At 41.0% G+C, this 19801-nt stretch overlaps 1 protein-coding gene and 1 pseudogene across 4 annotated transcripts in view; one reads left to right on the forward strand and one right to left on the reverse strand.

Annotated features, from left to right (window-relative positions):
* Positions 1-19801, reverse strand: part of RBL1 (RB transcriptional corepressor like 1) — a 94354-nt gene that overhangs the window by 34605 nt on the left and 39948 nt on the right. For all 4 annotated transcript variants that reach the window (XM_016937881.4, XM_001139919.7, XM_063802927.1 and 1 more), the window contains 4 exons: positions 12258-12395; positions 9302-9466; positions 5382-5514; positions 465-731 (listed from right to left, as the gene is read on the reverse strand). In XM_016937881.4, the coding sequence (XP_016793370.1) occupies positions 465-731; positions 5382-5514; positions 9302-9466; positions 12258-12395 (703 nt within the window). The remainder of the gene's footprint in view (positions 1-464; positions 732-5381; positions 5515-9301; positions 9467-12257; positions 12396-19801) is intronic.
* On the forward strand, positions 14410-14935 carry LOC104003573 (ubiquitin-ribosomal protein eS31 fusion protein-like; annotated as a pseudogene).

Genomic DNA, 19801 nt, shown 5'->3' on the forward strand with positions numbered 1-19801 from the left:
CTATAGGTTCAAAACAAAAAGGTGGGGCACAGAGGACTTATAGGGCAGTGAAACGACTCTGTATGGAGCTATAGTGACAGATACATGTCATTATACGTTCTCAAAATCAATAAACTATTCACCAAGAGTGAACCCTAAAGTAAACTATGGGCATTGGGTAATGTGTCAATAATGTAGGTTCATCAACTGTAACAAATGTAGCATTCTGGTGTGGAATACTGATAATGAGGGAGGCTTTATATGCCTCTGGTTGGGGAAGAGGGAATATGAGAAATGTCTGTACCTTCCTCTGAATTTTGCTGTGAATCTACAACTGCTCTAAAAAATTCAAATCTATTTAAAAAAAAAAAGTATAGGTTCAAGAAAAAATAATGAGTTAGAAAAACCATGTGATCTAATCCACTAAGACATTTCTTAAATTTTTATCTCAGAAAAAATACAAAACAAATGCACTATAACGTTACCATGTAATGGAATTGTAACTTTATGTCCTGTTGTTCCTGTTACTGGGGCTGTGGCCATTGTTAGAAGAGTTTGACCAGGTAAAATTGATGTATTTTCAGCAGTAATGCTTGAAGAAGGAGCGATTTTCAATTTTGTTCCTTCTGTTATGATCTTGTCCATAAGCATTTCCTTTGGGGGGTCCTCTCCAAAGAGTCTTCTCTTAGCACTCCCTGCGGTAGGAGAACTGTAGCGTTCATGGACAGAAATTGGAGACAATGGTTGCATATCTAAAAAAAAAATAATAAATTTAAAACAGAAATGTATTCCAAAATAATAAATTAGGTTTACTCATTCACTCAACAGATAGTGAGTTACTTATGCTGGGCACTAGCTAGATATGAATAACATGGCCTTTGCCCTCATGGAATATGTAGTCTACTGGGAGAAAGAGGCATGAAATAAGTCACTACGATAAAACGTGAAAATTATGATCACTCATCTTCCTGGTTTCTTGAACCTCTGCCTACATTAAAGGAGCAAAACATTAAGGACAAAGTAGAGGTTGAGAGGTAGAATGAAGTGAGCACTAAATTTTAGTAGTAGTCCAATATCTCCCAATCTTACCTAGTAGAGAGCACCTGAGAAGAAGGGAAGCAAAAGCAAAAATCAGGAATTTGGGTCACAGTTTTGCCTCTTTGTGAATATTTGCACTCCAAGCAGTTTAAGGCAGTAGCTCTGGCTTTCTAATTTAGTAGATATGGAATCATCTTTAGTAAATCTATCAGAAGATATGAGTAAAGATGATATAAATCTGCTTACCTTGCCTTAATCTGAGGGTTGGCAGTACTGTGTTGATCAAAAATAAAGTAAGGATTATGGATTTTGCCTCTCTTCCTGTGCTATCCTTTCACAGGATCTGCTTTCCATTCCCTCTCTACCAGCTGCACGGGTTTTTCTAGCCCCTTACAACCCTACACCTTTTCTACATCTTTTTTCACAATTCTTCCCTCAACCAATTATTCCTTACAGGTAGGTCAATAATATGCTTTTAAAACAAAAGTATTTATTTATTTATGAGATGGAGTCTTGCTCTGTCACCCAGGCTGGAGTGCAGTGGCACGATTTTGGCCTACTGTGACCTCTGCCTCTTGGGTTCAAGCGATTCTCCTGCCTCAGCCTCCCAAGTAGCTGGGACTACAGGCATGTGCCACCATGCCTGGCTAATTTTTCTATTTTTAGTAGAGACAGGGTTTCGCCATGTTGGCCAGGCTGGTCTTGAACTCCTGACCTCAGGTGATCCACCTGCCTCATTTGGGATTACAAGCTTGAGCCACCGTGCCCGGCCTTCATTATTTATTTTTACATTCACTAGATAATTAGATAGTCATGTAATCTATTTTCTTTTCTTTTTTTTTTTTTTTTTTGAGATGGAGTCTCGCTCTGTTGCCCAGGCTGGAGTGCAGTGGTATGATCTCGGCTCACTGCAAGCTCCGCCTCCCAGGTTCACGCCATTCTCCTGCCCAGCCTGTAGCTGGGACTACAGGCAACCGCCACCATGCCCGGCTAATTTTTTGTATTTTTAGTAGAGATGGGGTTTCACCGTGTTAGCCAGGATGGTCTCGATCTCCTGACCTGTGATCTGCCCGCCTCGGCCTCCCAAAGTGCTGGGATTACAGGCGTGAGCCACTGCACACGGCCCTGTAATCTATTTTCAAAACATGTTCAAAAGGTATGAAAATGACCCCTGGCAATGATTTAGAAGCTCTCTGTATTAGTGAGGTGATTGGGAAAATAGTTATAGTTTAATAAATATCTCCGTAATTCTTGGGCTTATGAAAGTAGCTTTTACTTCCCCTGTCTTCAGTAAACAAGTGCAAATTTCTATAGTTGTTTCCATTACTCTTTTACAAGAGTCCATGTGAATGCCTTATATCTAAGAAATCCACGCAAGCCCTTGAATCTGACTAGGCATGTTTAAAGGTGACATTTCAAGGCAAGACTCGAGTTGAAGCCATAAAGTTAGCTGCAAATCCATTGAAATGATCTTTTCTTAGCACAGTACTGGAACAGCTATGGTGGATGCTCAATAAGAATGTAATGAATATACAAATGTAAAGCGGATCCAAATTTAGAAACATGACAATCTGTCAAGGTACAGAAAAGATGCTCACTTAGTTATAAATTATATGAGAGGAAGGTGGCAAGCACAGTTTAAACTATTCTTGGTAAGTTTTTAAAAAAGAAAATAATTCTCAATATTTCGGAAGTTTTAAATTATAGTATACTAAATATTTTTACTATTTTTTCATTTCTCTAAACATTAATAACTGACAGAAAGAAGAGCCTTTTTTTAACATTTTGACAAGATTTGTAAAGATCAAAAAACAATTATAATAATTATAATTATTCCCACTGATTAAAATGACTGAGTATTCACATCTTATGCAATCTTGTTTTTTTTTTGTTTTTTGTTTTTTTTTTGGAGACGGAGTCTCACTCTGTCGCCCAGGCTGGAGTGCAGTGGCACAATCTCGGCTCACTGCAACCTCCGCCTCCTGGGTTCAAGCAATTCTCTTGCCTCACTCTTGCCTCAGCCTCCCAAGTAGCTGGGACTACAGGCGCATGCTGCCATGCTTGCCTAATTTTTTGTATTTTACTAGGGACCAGTTTTCACTGTGTTGCCCAGGCTGGTCTTAAACTCCTGACCTCGTGATCTGCCTGCCTCGGCCTCCCAAAGTGCTAGGATTACGGGTGTAAGCCACTGCGCCCGGCCATTGTTTTTTTTTTTTTTTTTTTTGAGATGCAGTCTTGCTCTGTCCCCAGACTGGAGTACAGTGGTGCGATCTCCACTCACTGCAAACTCCATCCCCTGGGTTGAAGCAATTCTCCTGCCTTAGCTGCCTGAGCAGCTGGGATTACAGGTGTGCACCACCATGCCTGGCTAATTTTTGTATTTTTAGTAGAGACAGGGTTTCACCATGTTGGCCAGGCTGGTCTCGAACTCTTGACCTCAGATGATCCACCTGCCTCAGCCTCCCAAACTGCTGGGATTACAGGCGTGAGCCACTGTGCCTGACCTTATGCAATCTTTTTTTTTTTTTTTTGGGTCGGAGTCTCGCTCTTTCGCCCAGGCTGGAGGGCAATGGCGCGATCTTTGCTCACTGCAACCTCTGCCTCCCAGGTTCAAGTGATTCCCTGCCTCAGCCTCCCGAGTAGCTGGGATTACAGGCACCTGCCACCATGCCTGGCTAATTTTTGTATTTTTAGTAGAGATAGGGTTTCTCCATCTTGGCCAGGCTGGTCTTGAACTCCTGACCTCATGATTGACCTGCCTCAGCCTCCCAAAGTGCTGGGATTACAGGAATGAGCTACTGTGCCTGGCCTTTTTTTTTTTTTTCTGAAACAGTCTTGCTCTGTCCGCCAGGCTGGGGTCCAGTGGTGTGATCTTGGCTCACTGCAACCTCTGCCTCCCAGGTTCAAGTGATTCTCCTGCCTCAACCTCCTGAGTAGCTGGGATTACAGGCACCCGCCACCACACCCAGCTAATTTTTGTGTTTTTGGTAGAGATGGGGTTTCACCATGTTGGCCAGGCTGGTCTCAAACTCCTGACCTCAGGTGATCCGCCTGCCTTGGCCTCCCAAAGTGCTGGGATTACAGGTGTGAGCCACCGCACCTGGCCTGCAGTCATTTTTATGATCCTGCATTGCATGTAAAGCAAAGATTGCAGACAGACAAACAGACAAACACACATACACAATCACACAGAGTCCAAAAATGGATGTACCGTACTATGTAACCTGAATACTTGTTCATCTAAGATTTGTTAAGGGATACTATGTGGTCAGGAGATTTTAACTGATTTTTTAAAATCCAAGCGCTATATAGTCCACAAGATACACACATCAGCTCGCTACATCACAAGAAAAAATAAGGAAGAATGAACTAAAATCTTTCCATTGGTAAGTCTCAAAATGAACTATTTTAAGAGTATAAATAACTAGTTTATTAGATGAACTTAAGCATTCCAAAGAGAATACAAATTTTATTTTGCTTTAAATGTTTTTCTACAGAGACATACACAGGCAAAGGAAGAATATAAATTTGGGAAATTTGGAAAAGTAGGTATTTAGCTTAGTGATATGGTTTGGCTGTGTCCCCACCCAAATCTCATCTTGACTGTAGTTCCCATAATTCCCACGTGTCATGGGAGGGACCAGGTGGGAGGTCACTGAATCATGGGGGTGGGTCTTTCCCATGCTGTTCTCCTGATAGTGAATAAGTCTCATGAGATCTGATGGTTTTATCAAGAGGAGTTCCCCTGCACAAGCTCTCTTGCCTGCTGCCATGTAAGATGTGCCTTTGCTCTTCCCTTTGCCTTCCACCATGATCGTGAGGCCTCCCCAGCCATGTGGAACTGTGAGTAAATCAAACCTCTTTCCTTTATAAATTACCCAATTTTGGGTATGTCTTTATTAGCAGTGTGAGAAGAGGCTAATACACTTATCTTGTTTTTTCCTTTCTTCTTTTTCTTTTTTTCTGGGACATGAGGGGGGTCTCACTATTTTGCCCAGGCTGGGTTCAAACACAATCCTCAATACTCCTGCCTCAGCCTCCTGAGTAGCTAGGACTACAGAAAGATGCCATCGTGCCTGACTTTAGCTTATTTAAACAGTTCTCCATTAGCATTCAGGAAAGATTACATATATTTATTAAATACATTACATTTAAAATTCTATTAATATAGAATACACTATAGTATATAATATAGTGTACAATGAGCTACACAGGGGTGCTGGCACAAGCATCAAGCTCCTTTTCGAATCCTGCTGAAAAAATTAGATTTCTTAATAACATACTCACAAGACTTAAAATTTTCCCTGAAAAAAAGCCAAATGCCCTTTGTTACTTTTTCATTCCTTTACCAATGTTGAACCTACCTCTTCGAAGACTCCCACTGTCAGTTCGAACTTCCTTGACTCTTGGGTGCATTAGAGGAGACATTGGCATCAGGGGAAGATGTCCCTGCACATTTCCTCCATTTCCTGTTTCAAAGTTATTTGGGAATATAACCTGTAGAAAACAAAAACCCTTTGATTTACATATAGATAAACTTGCTGATTAAAACTTATTAAAAATGTTTTCTTTTCTTTTTTTGAGATAAAGTCTCATTCTGTTGCCCAGGCTGGAATGCAGTGGCACGATTTCAGCTCACAGCAACCTCCACCGCCCGGGGTTCAAGTAATTCTCCTTCCTCAGCCTCCTGAGTAGCTGGGACTACAGGTGTGTGCCATCATGCCCGGCTAATTTTTGTATTTTTAGGAGAGACGAGGTTTCACCATGTTGGCCAGGCTGATCTCGAATTCCTGACCTCAGATGATTCACCCACCTCAGCCTCCCAAAGTGCTAGGATTACAGGCGTGAGCCACTGTGCCTGGCCGAAAAAGTGTTTTCTTAACTTTTTTTTACTATTTTATTTCTTTCTCACTTCTTCACAAAATACAACTTAGATAAAGTGCTCAATTCTTAATGGTAACGAACGTATGGAAAGAGTTCATTTCATTTAACCTTATAATTTATATAGGTAAGTTACCAACCACAAGAACTAAACCTCTGAGGTAGGCAGTATCATTCTCCATTTAGGGATGAGAAAATTGAGGATCTGAATGTGAAATTTGCCCAAGGTCACACAACTAGTAAGTTATAAGAGCAACGGCTTCAATACTAATCCTTCTTCAAGTTCACAGCTTTTTTGAACTTGAAGGAGTCTGAAGTTCTTCAATGGAAATAAACTGATGAATACTGAAGAGTGGCCCAATAAGTTACTGTCTGCTGCAAAAGACCAAAGAAGTATGGAAGAAAGATTTCAAGAAACCATCTTCTTTCCAATTCCTCCTGGCCTTGGACAGTTCTAGTAGTTTGGGATTAGGGAAAAATTCAAGAAGATTAATGAAGTACATAAGGAGACAAAACAAAGAATCAAAAGACAAGAGTTACAAAAGAATAACAGAAGTAGACAAAAAAAACCCCCACAATTTCTCACGATACTACTATTAAAAATGTAATTTGTGCACAACTCTGGGCATACATTTTTAATTTTTATTTATTTATTCATTTAATTTTTTTTTGAGACACAGTCTCGCTCTGTTGTCCAGGCTGGAGTGCAATGGCACGATCTCAGCTCACTGCAACCTCCGCCTCCTGGGTTCAAGCAATTCTCCTGCCTCAGCCTCCCAAGTAGCTGGGATTATGGGTGTGTGCCACCATGCCCAGCTAATTTTTTGTATTTTTAGTAGAGACGGGGTTTCACCATATTGGCCAGCCTGTTCTCGAACTCTTGACCTCAGGCAATCCACTTGCCTTGGCCTCCCAAAGTGCTGGGATTACAGTCATGAGCCACTGCACCAGCCTCTGTTTTTTATTTTTTTAATTCTAAATACCACCAATGAAAAGTGTTCAATCTTTATACAGACATTTGAAAATTTTTAAGTAAGTTTAATGGTTTCCTAGACATGATATCAAAAAGCACAAGCAAAAGAAAAAATATCTGAATTGGACACCATCAAAATTAAAAAATTTTGCATTTCAAAGACACCATCAAGAAAGTGAAAAGACAGGCCAGGTGCAGTGGCTCATGCCTGTAATCCCAGCACTTTGGAAGACCATCCTGGCTAACACGGTGAAACCCTGCATCTATCACAAATACAAAGAAATTAGCTGGGCGTGGTGGTGGGTGCTTGTAGTCCCAGCTACTCAGGAGGCTGAGGCTGGAGAATGGCGTGAACCCGGGAGGTGGAGCTTGCAGTGAGCCGAGATCGCGCCACCGCACTCCAGCCTGGGCAACAGAGCAAGACTTTGTCTCAAAAAAAAAAAAAGAAAGTGAAAAGGCAACCTAGAAAATGGGAGAAACATTTTGCAAATCATTTATCTGATAAGGGATTTGTATCTAGAATAGATGAAGAACTCCTATAATTCAATAATAAAAAGACAACCCAATTACAAAATGGGCAAAAGATCTGAATAGACATTTCTTCAAAGAAGATATGCAAACAGCTTACAAGCACATAAAAAGATGTTGATCATCATTAGCCACCAGGGAAATGCAAATAAAACCACAATGAGATATTACTTCACTCCTACTAGAATGGCAGGATTAAAAAGGCAGATAATAACAAGCATTAGCAAGGATATGAAGAAACTGGAATCTTTCTACATTGACCGTAGGAACAATAAAATGGTGCAGCCATTTTAGAAAGCAGTCTGACAGTTTCCCAAAAGCTTAAACAGAGTTACCATATGAACCTGCAATTCCACTCCAAGAAAAATGAAAACATATGTACATATGTTCACACAAAAACTTGTGCCTGAATGTTCATAGCAGCATCAATCATAATAGCCAAAAGGGGTTAGTTGTGGTGGCTCATGCCTGTAATCCCAGCACTTTGGGAAACTGAGGTGGGAGGATCGCTTGAGCCCAGGAATTCAAGACTAGCCTGGGCAACATAGGGAGATCCCATCTCTACAAAAACTACAAAAATTAGCCAGGTGTGGTGTGTGTGCCTGTAGTCCCAGCTACTCAGAAAGCTGTGGGGAGATCATTTGTGCCTGGGAGGTTGAGGCTGCAGTGAGCCGTGATGGCGCCACTGCACTCCAGCCTGGGTGACAGAGTGAGATCTTGTCCCAAAAAAAAAAAAAAAAAAAAAAAAAGTCAAAAGGTGGAAACAACTCAAATATTTATCAACCGATGAATGGATAAATAAAATGTAGCATCCATACAATGGAATATTACTTAGCAACAAAAGGAAATGAGCCAGATGTGGTGGCTCACACTTGCAATTCTAGCACTTTGGGAGGCTGAGATGGGAGGACTGCTTGAGCTCAGGAGTTTGAGATCAGCCTGTGCAACATGGCAAGATCCTGTCTCTACACACACATGCGTGCGTGCACACACACACACACAAAATTAGCCGGGTGTGGCCAGGCGCGGTGGCTCAAGCCTCTAGCCTCTAATCCCAGCACTTTGGGAGGCTGAGGCAGGTGGAGCATGAGGTCAGGAGTTCAAGAACAGCCTGGACAAGATGGTGAAACCCCGTCTCTACTAAAAAAGGTACAAAAAAAATTAGCCGGGTGTGGTGGTGGGTGCCTATAATCCCAGCTACACGGGAGGCTGAGACAGAGAATTGCTTGAACTGGGAGGCAGACGTTGCAGTGAGCCGAGATTGTGCCACTGCTCTCCAGCCTGGGTGACAGAGCAAGACTCCATCTCAAAAAAAGAAAAACAGAAAGAAAAAAAAATTAGCCGGGTGTGGGTGTGGTGGTATGTGCCTGTGGTCTCAGCTACTTGAGAGGCAGAAGGACAGTTTGGGCCGAGGAAGTTGAGGGTGCAGTCAGTGCACCATGTTTGTCCACTGCACACCAGCCCGGGCAAGAGTGAAACCCCGCCTTAAAAAAAAAGAGGAAATGAAATACCAATACATTCTACAACATGGATGAACCTTAAAAACATTATGCTAAGTGACAGATGCCCAGTCAAAAGGGACTACATTTTTATGATTCCATTTATATGAAATATCTAGAATAGGCAAATTTATGGAGACAGAAAGTAGATTAGCGGTTACTTACAGCTAGGGAGAAGATTCGGGGGTAGGGAAGTGATAGCTAAAGGATGTAGGTTTCTTTTTGAAGTGATGAATATATTCTAAAATTGTGGTTATGGCTGCACATATCTATTTATATACTAAAACCACTGAATTGTACACTTAAAATGGGTGAACTCTATGGTATAGGAATTATCTCTCAATAAAGCTGGTTTTTTTTTTTTTTTTTTAATGATAGGATTATCAGCCTTGCCCAGACTCACTTCTTCACAGGTAGGAACTTTGTTTGCAGAAACCTGGAGAGCCTCCCACAGTGCAGAATCGTGACTCCATGCTAAACTCTCCAAAATCTGTTCTTCAATGCTGTTTAGGTGTTTCACCATGTCCCTTGAGAGCCCCTCTTCTGAGCGGATCACCACCTCAATAACCTGCAGAGAAAGGTGAGAAGGCAATGTGGTTTCAAGCAGTTAGTTCTAGTCTGGACTTGCATGTAGGACTAGCTGTGGCTTTCTTCTTCTTCTTCTTCTTTTTGAGACGGAGTTTCCCTCTGTTGCCCAGGCTGGAGTACAGTGGTGTGATCTTGGCTCACTGCAACCTCTGCCTCCCGGGTTCAAGTGATTCTCCTGCCTCAGCCTCCCGAGTAGCTGGGATTACAGGCACCTGCCACCACACCTGGCTAATTTTTGTAGTTTTTAGTAGAGCCGAGGTTTCACCATGTTGGCTAGGCTGGTCTAGAACTCCTGACCTCAGGTGATCTGCCCGCCTAGGCCTCCCAAAGTGCTGGGACTACAGTTGTGAGCCACTGTGGCCGGCCACTGTGGCCTTATTCTGTGGCACAGAACCAAAGTCATCTTTGAACCATAATTCTGTGGCTTACTAACATCTTCTAATTTATAAAGGAGTTTTTAAGTTCTTTAAAATATGTTCACATATATTTCTGTTTTTCACGTTTTATATTATAAATGACAACTTGAGGCAACGATAGGTGAAAACTGGTCAACAGCCCAACAGTGGGAGAAGTCAGGTCTTGGGTTCCAAGTCTAGTTCTATTTTGAATGTATTGCTCCTTTCCAGACTATTTTTTCCACTAACTCAAAATAACAGAATGAATGAACTATTTAAAGTGACTTTGCGTATATACACTATAATTCCATTTTATAAGGGAAGTATCTAGAATAAAGTTTATATACACAAAATATTAATAATATGATTGTTAATAATTAGATTATGATGTATGACTTTAATATTCACATTTATTTATTTATTTATTTATTTATTTATTTTGAGACGGAGTCTCACTCTGTCACCCAGGCTGGAGTGCAGCGGCGCCATCTCAGCTCACTGCAATCTCCGCCTCCCAGGTTCAAGCGATTCTCCTGCCTCAGCCTCCTGGGTAGCTGGGACTACAGGCATGTGCTCCCATGCCTGGCTAATTTTTTGTATTTTTAGTAGAGATGGGGTTTTACTATATTAGCCAGGATGGTCTCAATCTCCTGACCTCATGATCCGCCCGCCTTGGCCTCCCAAAGTGCTGGGATTATAGGCGTGAGCCACCGTGCCTGGCCCACATTTATGTTTATGATTTTCTTCAATGAGCACATATCATTTATGTCGTTTAAAAAAACAAAGGAGGCTGACACAGTGGCTCATGCCTGTAATCCCAGCACTTTAGGAGGCCACAGTGAGAGGATTGCTTGAGACCAGGAGTTCGAGACCAGCCTGGGCAACATAGTGAAACCGAGTCTCTATTAAAAAAAAAAGGCATTTAGCTGCTTGAATAAAATAAGGATGTTATAAATAAAAACCAATTACTATGAGGTTGTTGACAAAACTAAACTTTTTCCTAATGGCAAAAGTTGAATACACACATTAACATTAAAGTGAGTGTATAGTAGAATCACTTCTCCCTAAGAAACCTAAAAATACTTTAATCACACTCAGTAATTCACACAGATAAGCTTTCCAATGACCTGCATTTTCTACAACTTTAATTCAGGCATACTTTAGGTATAAAAATTTAACTCTTCAAACCAATTTTTCTATCACCAGTAGAAAAGTACCTAGATGACTAAATATTAACTAAATCATGCCAAGAAGCGTAACAGTAGCATTAGTCTTAAAGTTTGCTACTATGTAACATTAAACGTTATTGACTGTGATGACTAAACGTTATTGAGGGTGATGATGTAGTTCAATAGCTATGACCTCTGTTTTATTTTGAAAAGATTAACAAAAATAGTTCTAGCAAGAAAAATAAAGGTAAGGTAAGTAAGATTCATTCACACTGAATTAGCTCAAACTTGGGGAACAAGCATAATCTATTATTACAGCTTTATTAGTTAGACCACCACCAAAATCAATTTTAGGTCTTCCTTCCTCTTGGTAGAAAGCGTTTTTTGTTCTTCATCATGCATTTGTTTAATAGGATTATAATTTTCATTCATAAATATGGAAAATTTGAAGTTAAGTACTAGTTCCAGGTCACATTTTCAAGTCCGTGTTAACAAAGGAACTGAAGCTGTAAGATTGACTTAATTTACTGATACTCTCACCTTCTCTCTCTCTCTCTTTTTTTTTGTTTGAAACAGGGTCTTGCTTAGGTGCCCAGGCTGGAGTGTGGTGGCATAATCATAGCTCACTGTAACCTCAAACTCCTGGACTCAAGCCATCCTCCAGCCTCAGTTTTCCAAAGTGCTGGGATTATAGGTGTGAGCCACTGTATGCTCAACTCTCTCTTGTGTTCTTGGTTTCACCCAAGAGGAATATATATTATCTTTTTTTTTTTTTTTTTGAGACAGAATTTTGCTCCTGTCGTCTAGGCTGGAGTGTAATTGTATGATCTCCGCTCACTGCAAACCTCCACCTCCCAGGTTAAAGCAATTCTCCTGCCTCAGCCTCTCAAGCAGCTGAGATTACAGGTGCTCACCACAATGCCTGGCTAATTTTTTTTGGTATTTTTAGTAGAGACGGAGTTTCACCATTTTGGCCAGGCTGATCTCGAACTCCTGACCTCAGATGATCCTCCCACCTTGGCCTTTCAAAGTGGTGGGATTACAGGCGTAAGCCACCATGCCTAGCCAGGAATATATATTTTCAGAACACATCTGGAAACACTTTCCAGATATCACAACAGTGTTTTTCTTCAGCACTAAGATAAATACAATGTTTCTGTGAGAAACACTGTTTTCATCTCATAACAGAACTTTGTTTTCATCTCACCTTATAAAAGTAAAATGGTTGCAAGTTGAGAACTTCAATAATCCAAGGAAAAGTACGAGGTGAGCTATAGGCAAAGAGCACAATTTCCAAACAACAAGCCATCAAGGAACGATGAAATATATCTTGCTCTAAAAGAACCTGGGGGAAGAGAAAGACCACAGTTTAATATTTTTCAGCAATTTCAGTCTTTGCCATTCCATAAAGAAACCTATAAAAACAAGAAAAAATAACGTGCAAATTATATTACACTAGATTACTGGAGATAAAAATTTGAGTTCTTAAATTGGTAGTTTTCCTATAATACCTATTCTTGCTCAGTGGGTAGGGAATAAATTTAAATAAGGTGTACATAACAATCTGCTTTGAAATCTGAACAAATAATAAAAGTCAGTATTCCCATCAACAGAAAAGCATTAGAATTGGTTATTTTTCTTAATGACAGTTAATTGTTTTGTCAACATAAGGGTTTATTTATCAAAACACAGAAATGAAAGGTAATATGTCAGTTTAGACAAAACTGTTCAGAAAAAGAAATATTTCACTGAGAAAGTAAAAGTCCTACTTTACCATTAAGTTTAATATAAGTTTTCAGTTTTAAAAATGGTGTTTGTTGCCTTCTTTCTTTCAAATATCACCCTAGATTGGCTGAGTGTGGTGGCTCACCCCTGTAATCTCGGCACTTTGGGAGGCCGAGGCAGGTGGATTGCTTGAGGTCAGGAGTTCAAGACCAGCTTGGCCATGATGGTGAAACCCCGTCTCTACTAAAAATACAAAAATTAGCTGGGTGTGGTGGCGCGTGCCTGTGATCCCAGTTACTCTGGAGGCTGAGGCAGTGGAATCACTTAAACCTGTGAGGCAGAGGTTGCAATGAGCCGAGATCACGCCACCGCACTCCATACTGGGCGACACAGCGAGACTCAGTCTCAGAAAAAACAAAAAACTAAAACAAACAAACAAAAAACAAGTATCACCCCAAATCAAGGGAGGATAAAAAACAGAAACTCCATCATCAGTAAAACTAGCAGTCATTTGTAACTGTAAACCACAATATATGAAGGATGACAAATTACTCAGCAGAAGGGACGATGGTCAAGCATAAGGACCTGCAGTGAGACACTTAAAAGAATCTGATCTAAAATACATAGCAACTGAGGACACAGGCAGAATGGGAAGTGGGGGTGAAGCATTGGGTGGGTGATCTGAAAGTCTTAGGATCCTCAGGTCCCCACACAACCCCCACTCTATGGGATCAGATGACAGACCTCTATTCTGTCTCCACAGGAATCTACAGGATTATTCTCTAGAGAAATTGAACTGGAGACTCAGAGGTAGAGAACATTAGGCACAGAAAAGACTAGGGTTTTAGGTGAAACTCTGCAGACTGAACCATAAGACCAAGTTTCCCTTCCTTCTTCTGATCCACAACACCAACAGCCAGGCAAGAGATTTACAGATATGTCTCTGGAGAAACTGAGATATTCCAGAAAAGTCTTACGGGTACCAGCAGATAAGTCTCTAATACTATGTGATCACCTGAGGTCAATGGATTTTTTACTTCCACTCTTGAAATAAAAGAGCTTTGAAACAAACTTTTACTGCCTCATTCACAGAGCTTTGAACACGTTTTTAGTGTCTCATTCAAATTTAAGTGGACCACTAAGAATTATCTGACATTTGAGGAAAACCTCTTACCTGAAAAACATAGGTCAAAACAAACAGAAAAGCGAGGTGCAGCAGCATGCACCTGTAGTCCCAGGTACTTGGGAAGCTGGGGCAGGAGGATCACTTGAACCCAGGAGTTTTGACACTAGCCTGAGCAACATAGCGAGACACCATCGTATTAAAAAAAAAAAAAAAAAAAAAAGCCAGGTGCGGTGGCTCAAGCCTGTAATCCCAGCACTTTGGGAGGCCGAGGCGGGTGGATTACCTGAGGTCAGGAGTTCGAGACCAGCTTGGCCAACATGGTGAAACCCCATCTCTACCAAAAAACACAAAAATTAGCTGGGCGTGGTGGCATATGCCTATAGCCCCAGCTACTCAAGAGGCTGAGGCAGGAGAATCATTTGAACCCGGGAGATGGAGGTGCAGTGGGCCGAGGTCATGCTACTGCACTCCAGCCAGGGTGACAGAGTGAGACTCTGTCCCAAAAACAAAAAACAAAAAACAAAAAAAAAATTTAAAGATCCGCCATCTGCAAATGCAGATTTTCGTGAAAACCCTTACAGGGAGAACCATCACCCTCAAGGTTGAACCCTCCGATACGATAGGAAATGTAAAGACCAAGATCCAGGATAAGGAAGGAATTCCTCCTGATCGGCAAAGACTAATATTTGCTGGCAAGCAACTGGAAGATGTCTGACTACAACATTCAAAAGGAGTCTACTCTTCATCTTGTGTTGAGACTTCATGGTGGTGCTAAGAAAAGGAATAAGTCTTACACCACTCCCAAGAAGAGTAAGCACAAGAGAAAGAAGGTTAAGCTGGCTATCCTGAAATATTATAAGGTAGATGAGAACGGCAAAATTAGTTGCTTTTGTCGAGAGTGCCCTTCTGATGAATGTGGTGCTGGAGTGTTTATGGCAAGCCACTTTGACAGACATTATTGTGGCAAATGTCTGACTTACTGCTTCAACAAACCAGAAGACAACTAACTGTGTATGAGTTAATAAAAGATATAAACTAACATTTAAAAAAATTTAAAATATTTTTTAGAGAGAGAAAAAAGGCCAGACATGGTGGCTCACACCTGTAATCCCGGCACTTTGGGAGGCTGAGGTGGGTGGATCACCTGAGGTCAGGAGTTGGAGACCAGCCTGACTAACATGGAGAAACCCCGTCTCTACAAAAAATACAAAAGTAGCCAGGTGTGGTGGCGCATCCCTGTAATCCTAGCTACTCAGGAGGCTGAGGCAGGAGAATAGCTGGAACCTGGGAGGCGGTGGTTGCGGTGAGCCAAGATCGTGCCATTGCACTCCAGCCTGGGCAACAAGAGCGAAACTCCATCTCAAAAAAAAAAAAAAGAGAGAGAAAAAAAAAAATGGAGAAAAATTCAGGAGAAACAGAGACGAAGCAGTCAAGAAAATTTCGAATAAATCTAAATTAGTAACTTTAGAGAACATGAAAGAGAAATGAAAATATAGTTGAATTTAAAAGTTCATTGGGACTAGATGAAAAGTTGAGTAAATATCTTTAAAAGTAGAATAAGGCCGGGCGCAGTGGCTCATGCCTGTAATCCCAGCACTTTGGGAGGCCGAGACGGGCAGATCACAAGGTCAGGAGATCGAGACCATCCTGGCTAACATGGGTGAAACCCCATCTCTACTAAAAATACAAAAAAATTAGCCAGGTGTGGTGGCTGGCGCCTGTAGTACCAGCTACTTGGGAGGCTGAGGCAGGAGAATGGCGTGAACCTGGGAGGTGGAGCTTGCAGTGAGCGGAGATTGCACCACTGCACTCCAGCCTGGGTGGCAGAGCAAGACTCCGTCTCAAAAAAAAAAAAAAAAAAAAAAAAAAGGTACAATAAAAGAGATAAAGAAATGGAAAACAAGAGAAGAAATTAAGAAGGTCAATTCAGAAGGTCCATCATCTGAAAAATAAAAGTTCCAGAAAGATAAATCAGTGGGCAATATATCATCTAAGAAATAACAAAATAAAACGACCAAGAACTGCAGGGCATGAATTTCTAGACTAAACGGGCAAGTCTGTGGGAATGACAAATACATGAATGAAAAAAAACACAATAAGATACATTTTTATAAATTTAAGAACATCAGTGATAAAAGATATTCAAAGATTTCAGAAAAAAAAACAGGTCACATACTACTAAGTGGGAATGAGAATGTCACTGGACTTCTCATTAGTAACAGTGGAATCTATAATAGAAAATAATGCAACAGTACCTTCAAACTCATAAAGGAAAATGATTGTCAATCTAGAATTCTTTTCTTTTTTTAAGTTTTTTTTTGTTTTTAGGGATGGGGTCTTGCTATGTTGCCTAGGTTGGAGGACAGTAGCTATTCACAGTGCAATCATACTACACAGTGTACATACAATACACAGTATACTACAACCTCAAACTCCTGGGCTCAAGCAATCCTCATGCCTCAGCCTCCCACAGATCTTTTTTTCCTTTTTTTTTCTGAGATGGAGTTTCGCTCTTGTTGCCCAGGCTGGAGTGCAATGGCGTGATCTCAGCTCCTTGCAACCTCTGCCTCCTGGGTTAACACAATCCTGCCTCAGCCTCTCCCAAGTAGCCGGGATTTTAGGCATGTGCCACTACACCTGGATAATTTTGTATTTTTTAGTAGAGACAGGGTTTCACCATGTTGGTCAGGCTGGTCTAGAACTCCTGACCTTAGGTGATCCACCTGCCTTGGCCTCCCAAAGTGTTGGGATTACAGGGGTAAGCCACAGCACCCGGCCTCTCCCACCAATCTTGAATTCTGTACATAGACAACTATCAATCAATTATGAGTCTAAAATAAAGTTACTTATGCAAAATCTTTAAAAAGGGACTTTAAGTGAGGTAAGATTTCTATACTTTACTTAAATTGGTTAAATGGCTATACAAAACATCTATACAAAAAAAAAAAATCTTTACAAGGCTCTAAAAAATGTTCAAGTAACCAACAGAGAGGGAGGAAAAAGAAAACAAAATTAAAAAAAAGAGTGAGAACAAACAGAAAACAAAAATAAAATGGCAGACTTAAGCGCTAACATAACAATTACTAATTTTAAGTCATCTAAATTTACTAATTAAATGACAGAGATTAGCACAGATTAGAAAAAAAAAAATGACCCAACTACATACTGACTATAAGAAATTCACTTCAAAGGTCACTTGAAAAAGGATGGAAAAAGATATGCCATGCAAACATTAATGAAAAGAAGGCAGGAGTGGTTATTCATAAACATCAGGTAGATGCAAAGAAAATTACCAGGGACAGAGAGGAACATTTTATTTATTTATTTTATTTTTAAGTTTTTTTTTTTTAGATAGAGTCTCGCTCTGTTGCCCAGGCTGGAGTGCAGTGGTGCAATCTTGGCTCACAACAACTTCCGCCTCCCAGGTTCAAGCGATTCTCCTGTCTCAGCCTCCCGAGTAGCTGGGATTACAGGTGCACACCACTATGCCTGGCCAATTGTTGTATTTTTAGTAGAGATGGGGTTTCACTATGTTGGCCAGGCTGGTCTCAAACTCCTGACCTTGTGATCCACCCGGCTTGGCCTCCCAAAGTGCTGGGATTACAGGCGTGAGCCGCCGTGCCCAGTCTTATTTATTTATTTATTTTGAGATGCAGTCTCGCTCTGTCTTCCACGTGGGAGTGCAGTGGTGTGATCTCGGCTCACTGCAACCTCTTCCTCCCGGGCTCAAGCGATTCTCCTGCTTCAGCCTCCCGAGTAGCTGGGATTGCAGGCGCCTGCCACCATACTCGGCTAATTTTTGTATTTTCATATATTTATTTTTTTGAGATGGAGTCTCACTCTGTTGCACAGGGTGGAGTGCAGTGGTGCGATCTTGGCTCACTGCAACTGCCACCTCCTGGGTTCAAGTGATTCTCCTGTCTCAGACTCCTGAGTAGCTGGGACTATGGGCATGCGCCACCACGCCTGGCTAATTTTTGTATTTTTAGTTGAGACGGGATTTTGCCATGTTGGTCAGGCTGGTCTCGAACTCCTGACCTCAGGTGATCCACTTGCCTCAGTCTCCTAAAGTGCTAGGATTAGAGATGTGAGCTACCATGCCCAGCCTTTTATATTTTCAGTAGAAACAGTGTTTCGCCATGCTGGCCAGGCTGGTCTTGAACTCCTGACCTCAGGTGATCCACCTGCCTCAGTCTCCCAAAGTGCTGGGATTACAGGCATGAGCCACTGCGCCTGGCCAGGGAGGAACATTTTATAATGATTACAGAGTCAATTCATCAAGAAGGCAGACAGCAATCCTAAATGTGTAAGCATCAAACAGCAGAGCTTCAAAATACGTGGAGAAAAGCTGACAGACTTGAAAGAAATAGACAAATCTACAATCATACATGGACACTTCAACATCCTCTGTCAACAACTGATATAACAACTAGACTGGAAATCAGCAAGAATATAAAATAACAACATCAACCAACAAGATAAAACTGACATTTACAGAACACTCCATCCAACAATAGCAGAATACAGCAGATCCTTGAATAACACCATTTCGCTCAACACCATTTTGTTATAACAATGAAAAATAATGGATTCCCAGCTGGGGCCACTGTATGAAATTTACACATTCTCCTATGTCTGCACGAGTTCTCTCTGGGTACTCTGGTTTCTTCTTACATTCCAAAGATATGTACATTAGCTTAACTGGCATATCTAAATTGTGACAGTGTAAGTGTGGGTGTGTGTGTGTCCTATGATGAAATGGTGTCCTGACTAGGGTTGGGGCCCGCCTTTCATCTTGAGCTGCTGAGGTAGGCTCTCATGACCCTGAACAGGAATAACTGGATAAGTAATAATCTTCCTTATTTTTATTACTTTCTCTTATTTATTTCAATGTTTAACATTATAAGTGTTTTGTCTTTATTTAGAAGTTTGGTGAGGTTATTGTGACTAGACATATGCCAAAAGAACTTAAACTTCTGTTTATATCAGTTAGCCTATGGTAAAATTGGTTTCATTGTATGTTGTTTTTGCTTAAAGTCACTGTTTCCAAGAACCTACTGACAAGGTTAAATGTGAGGATTTACTGTATACATTCTTTTCAAGTGGCCACAGAACATTCACCATGATAAACCATATCCTGGGCTACAATATAACTAAAACAAATTGAAAAGAACTAAATTCATACAGAGTATGTAGAAGTGGAAAACAATAATGGCTGAGAGGAGTAAGTGTAACTAACTATAAAGGGGTAGCAGGAAGGAGATCTTTAACAGTTCAGTATTTTTATTTTGGTTATGGTTAATCTATGCATATGATACAATTTTATACACACACACACACACACACATTGTTTTAATGTCAATTCCCCAGTTCTGATACTGCAGTATATAAAATTGTAACCATTAGGGAAACTGGACAAAGGATGTGTGGGACTTCTCTGTACTACTTTTGCAACCTTCTGTGAATCTATAATTATTTCAAAATAAAAAGTTGGCCAGGTGCAGTGGCTCACACCTGTAATCCCAGCACTTTTGGAGGCTAAGGCAGGTGGATCACATGGTCAGGAGTTCAAGACCAGCCTGGCCAAGACAGTGAAGCCCCGTCTCTACTAAAAATACGAAAAAATTAGCTGGGTGTGGTGGCGGGCGCCTGAAATCCCAGCTAGTCGGGAGGCTGAGGCAGAGAACTGCTTGAACTCGCGAGGCGGAGGTTGCAGTGAGCCAAGATCGCGCCACTGCACTCCAGCCTGGGTGACAGAGTGAGACTACGTCTAAAAAAATAAATAAATAAAATTAAAAAAATTAAAATAAATAAAAGTTTAAAAATTTACTTCTTTCAGCTGGGTGAGGTGGCTCATGGCTGTAATCCTAGCACTTTGTGAGGCTGAGGTGGGCAGATCA

Source organism: Pan troglodytes, chromosome 21 (assembly GCF_028858775.2).
Source record: "Pan troglodytes isolate AG18354 chromosome 21, NHGRI_mPanTro3-v2.0_pri, whole genome shotgun sequence".
Lineage (NCBI taxonomy): Eukaryota > Metazoa > Chordata > Mammalia > Primates > Hominidae > Pan > Pan troglodytes.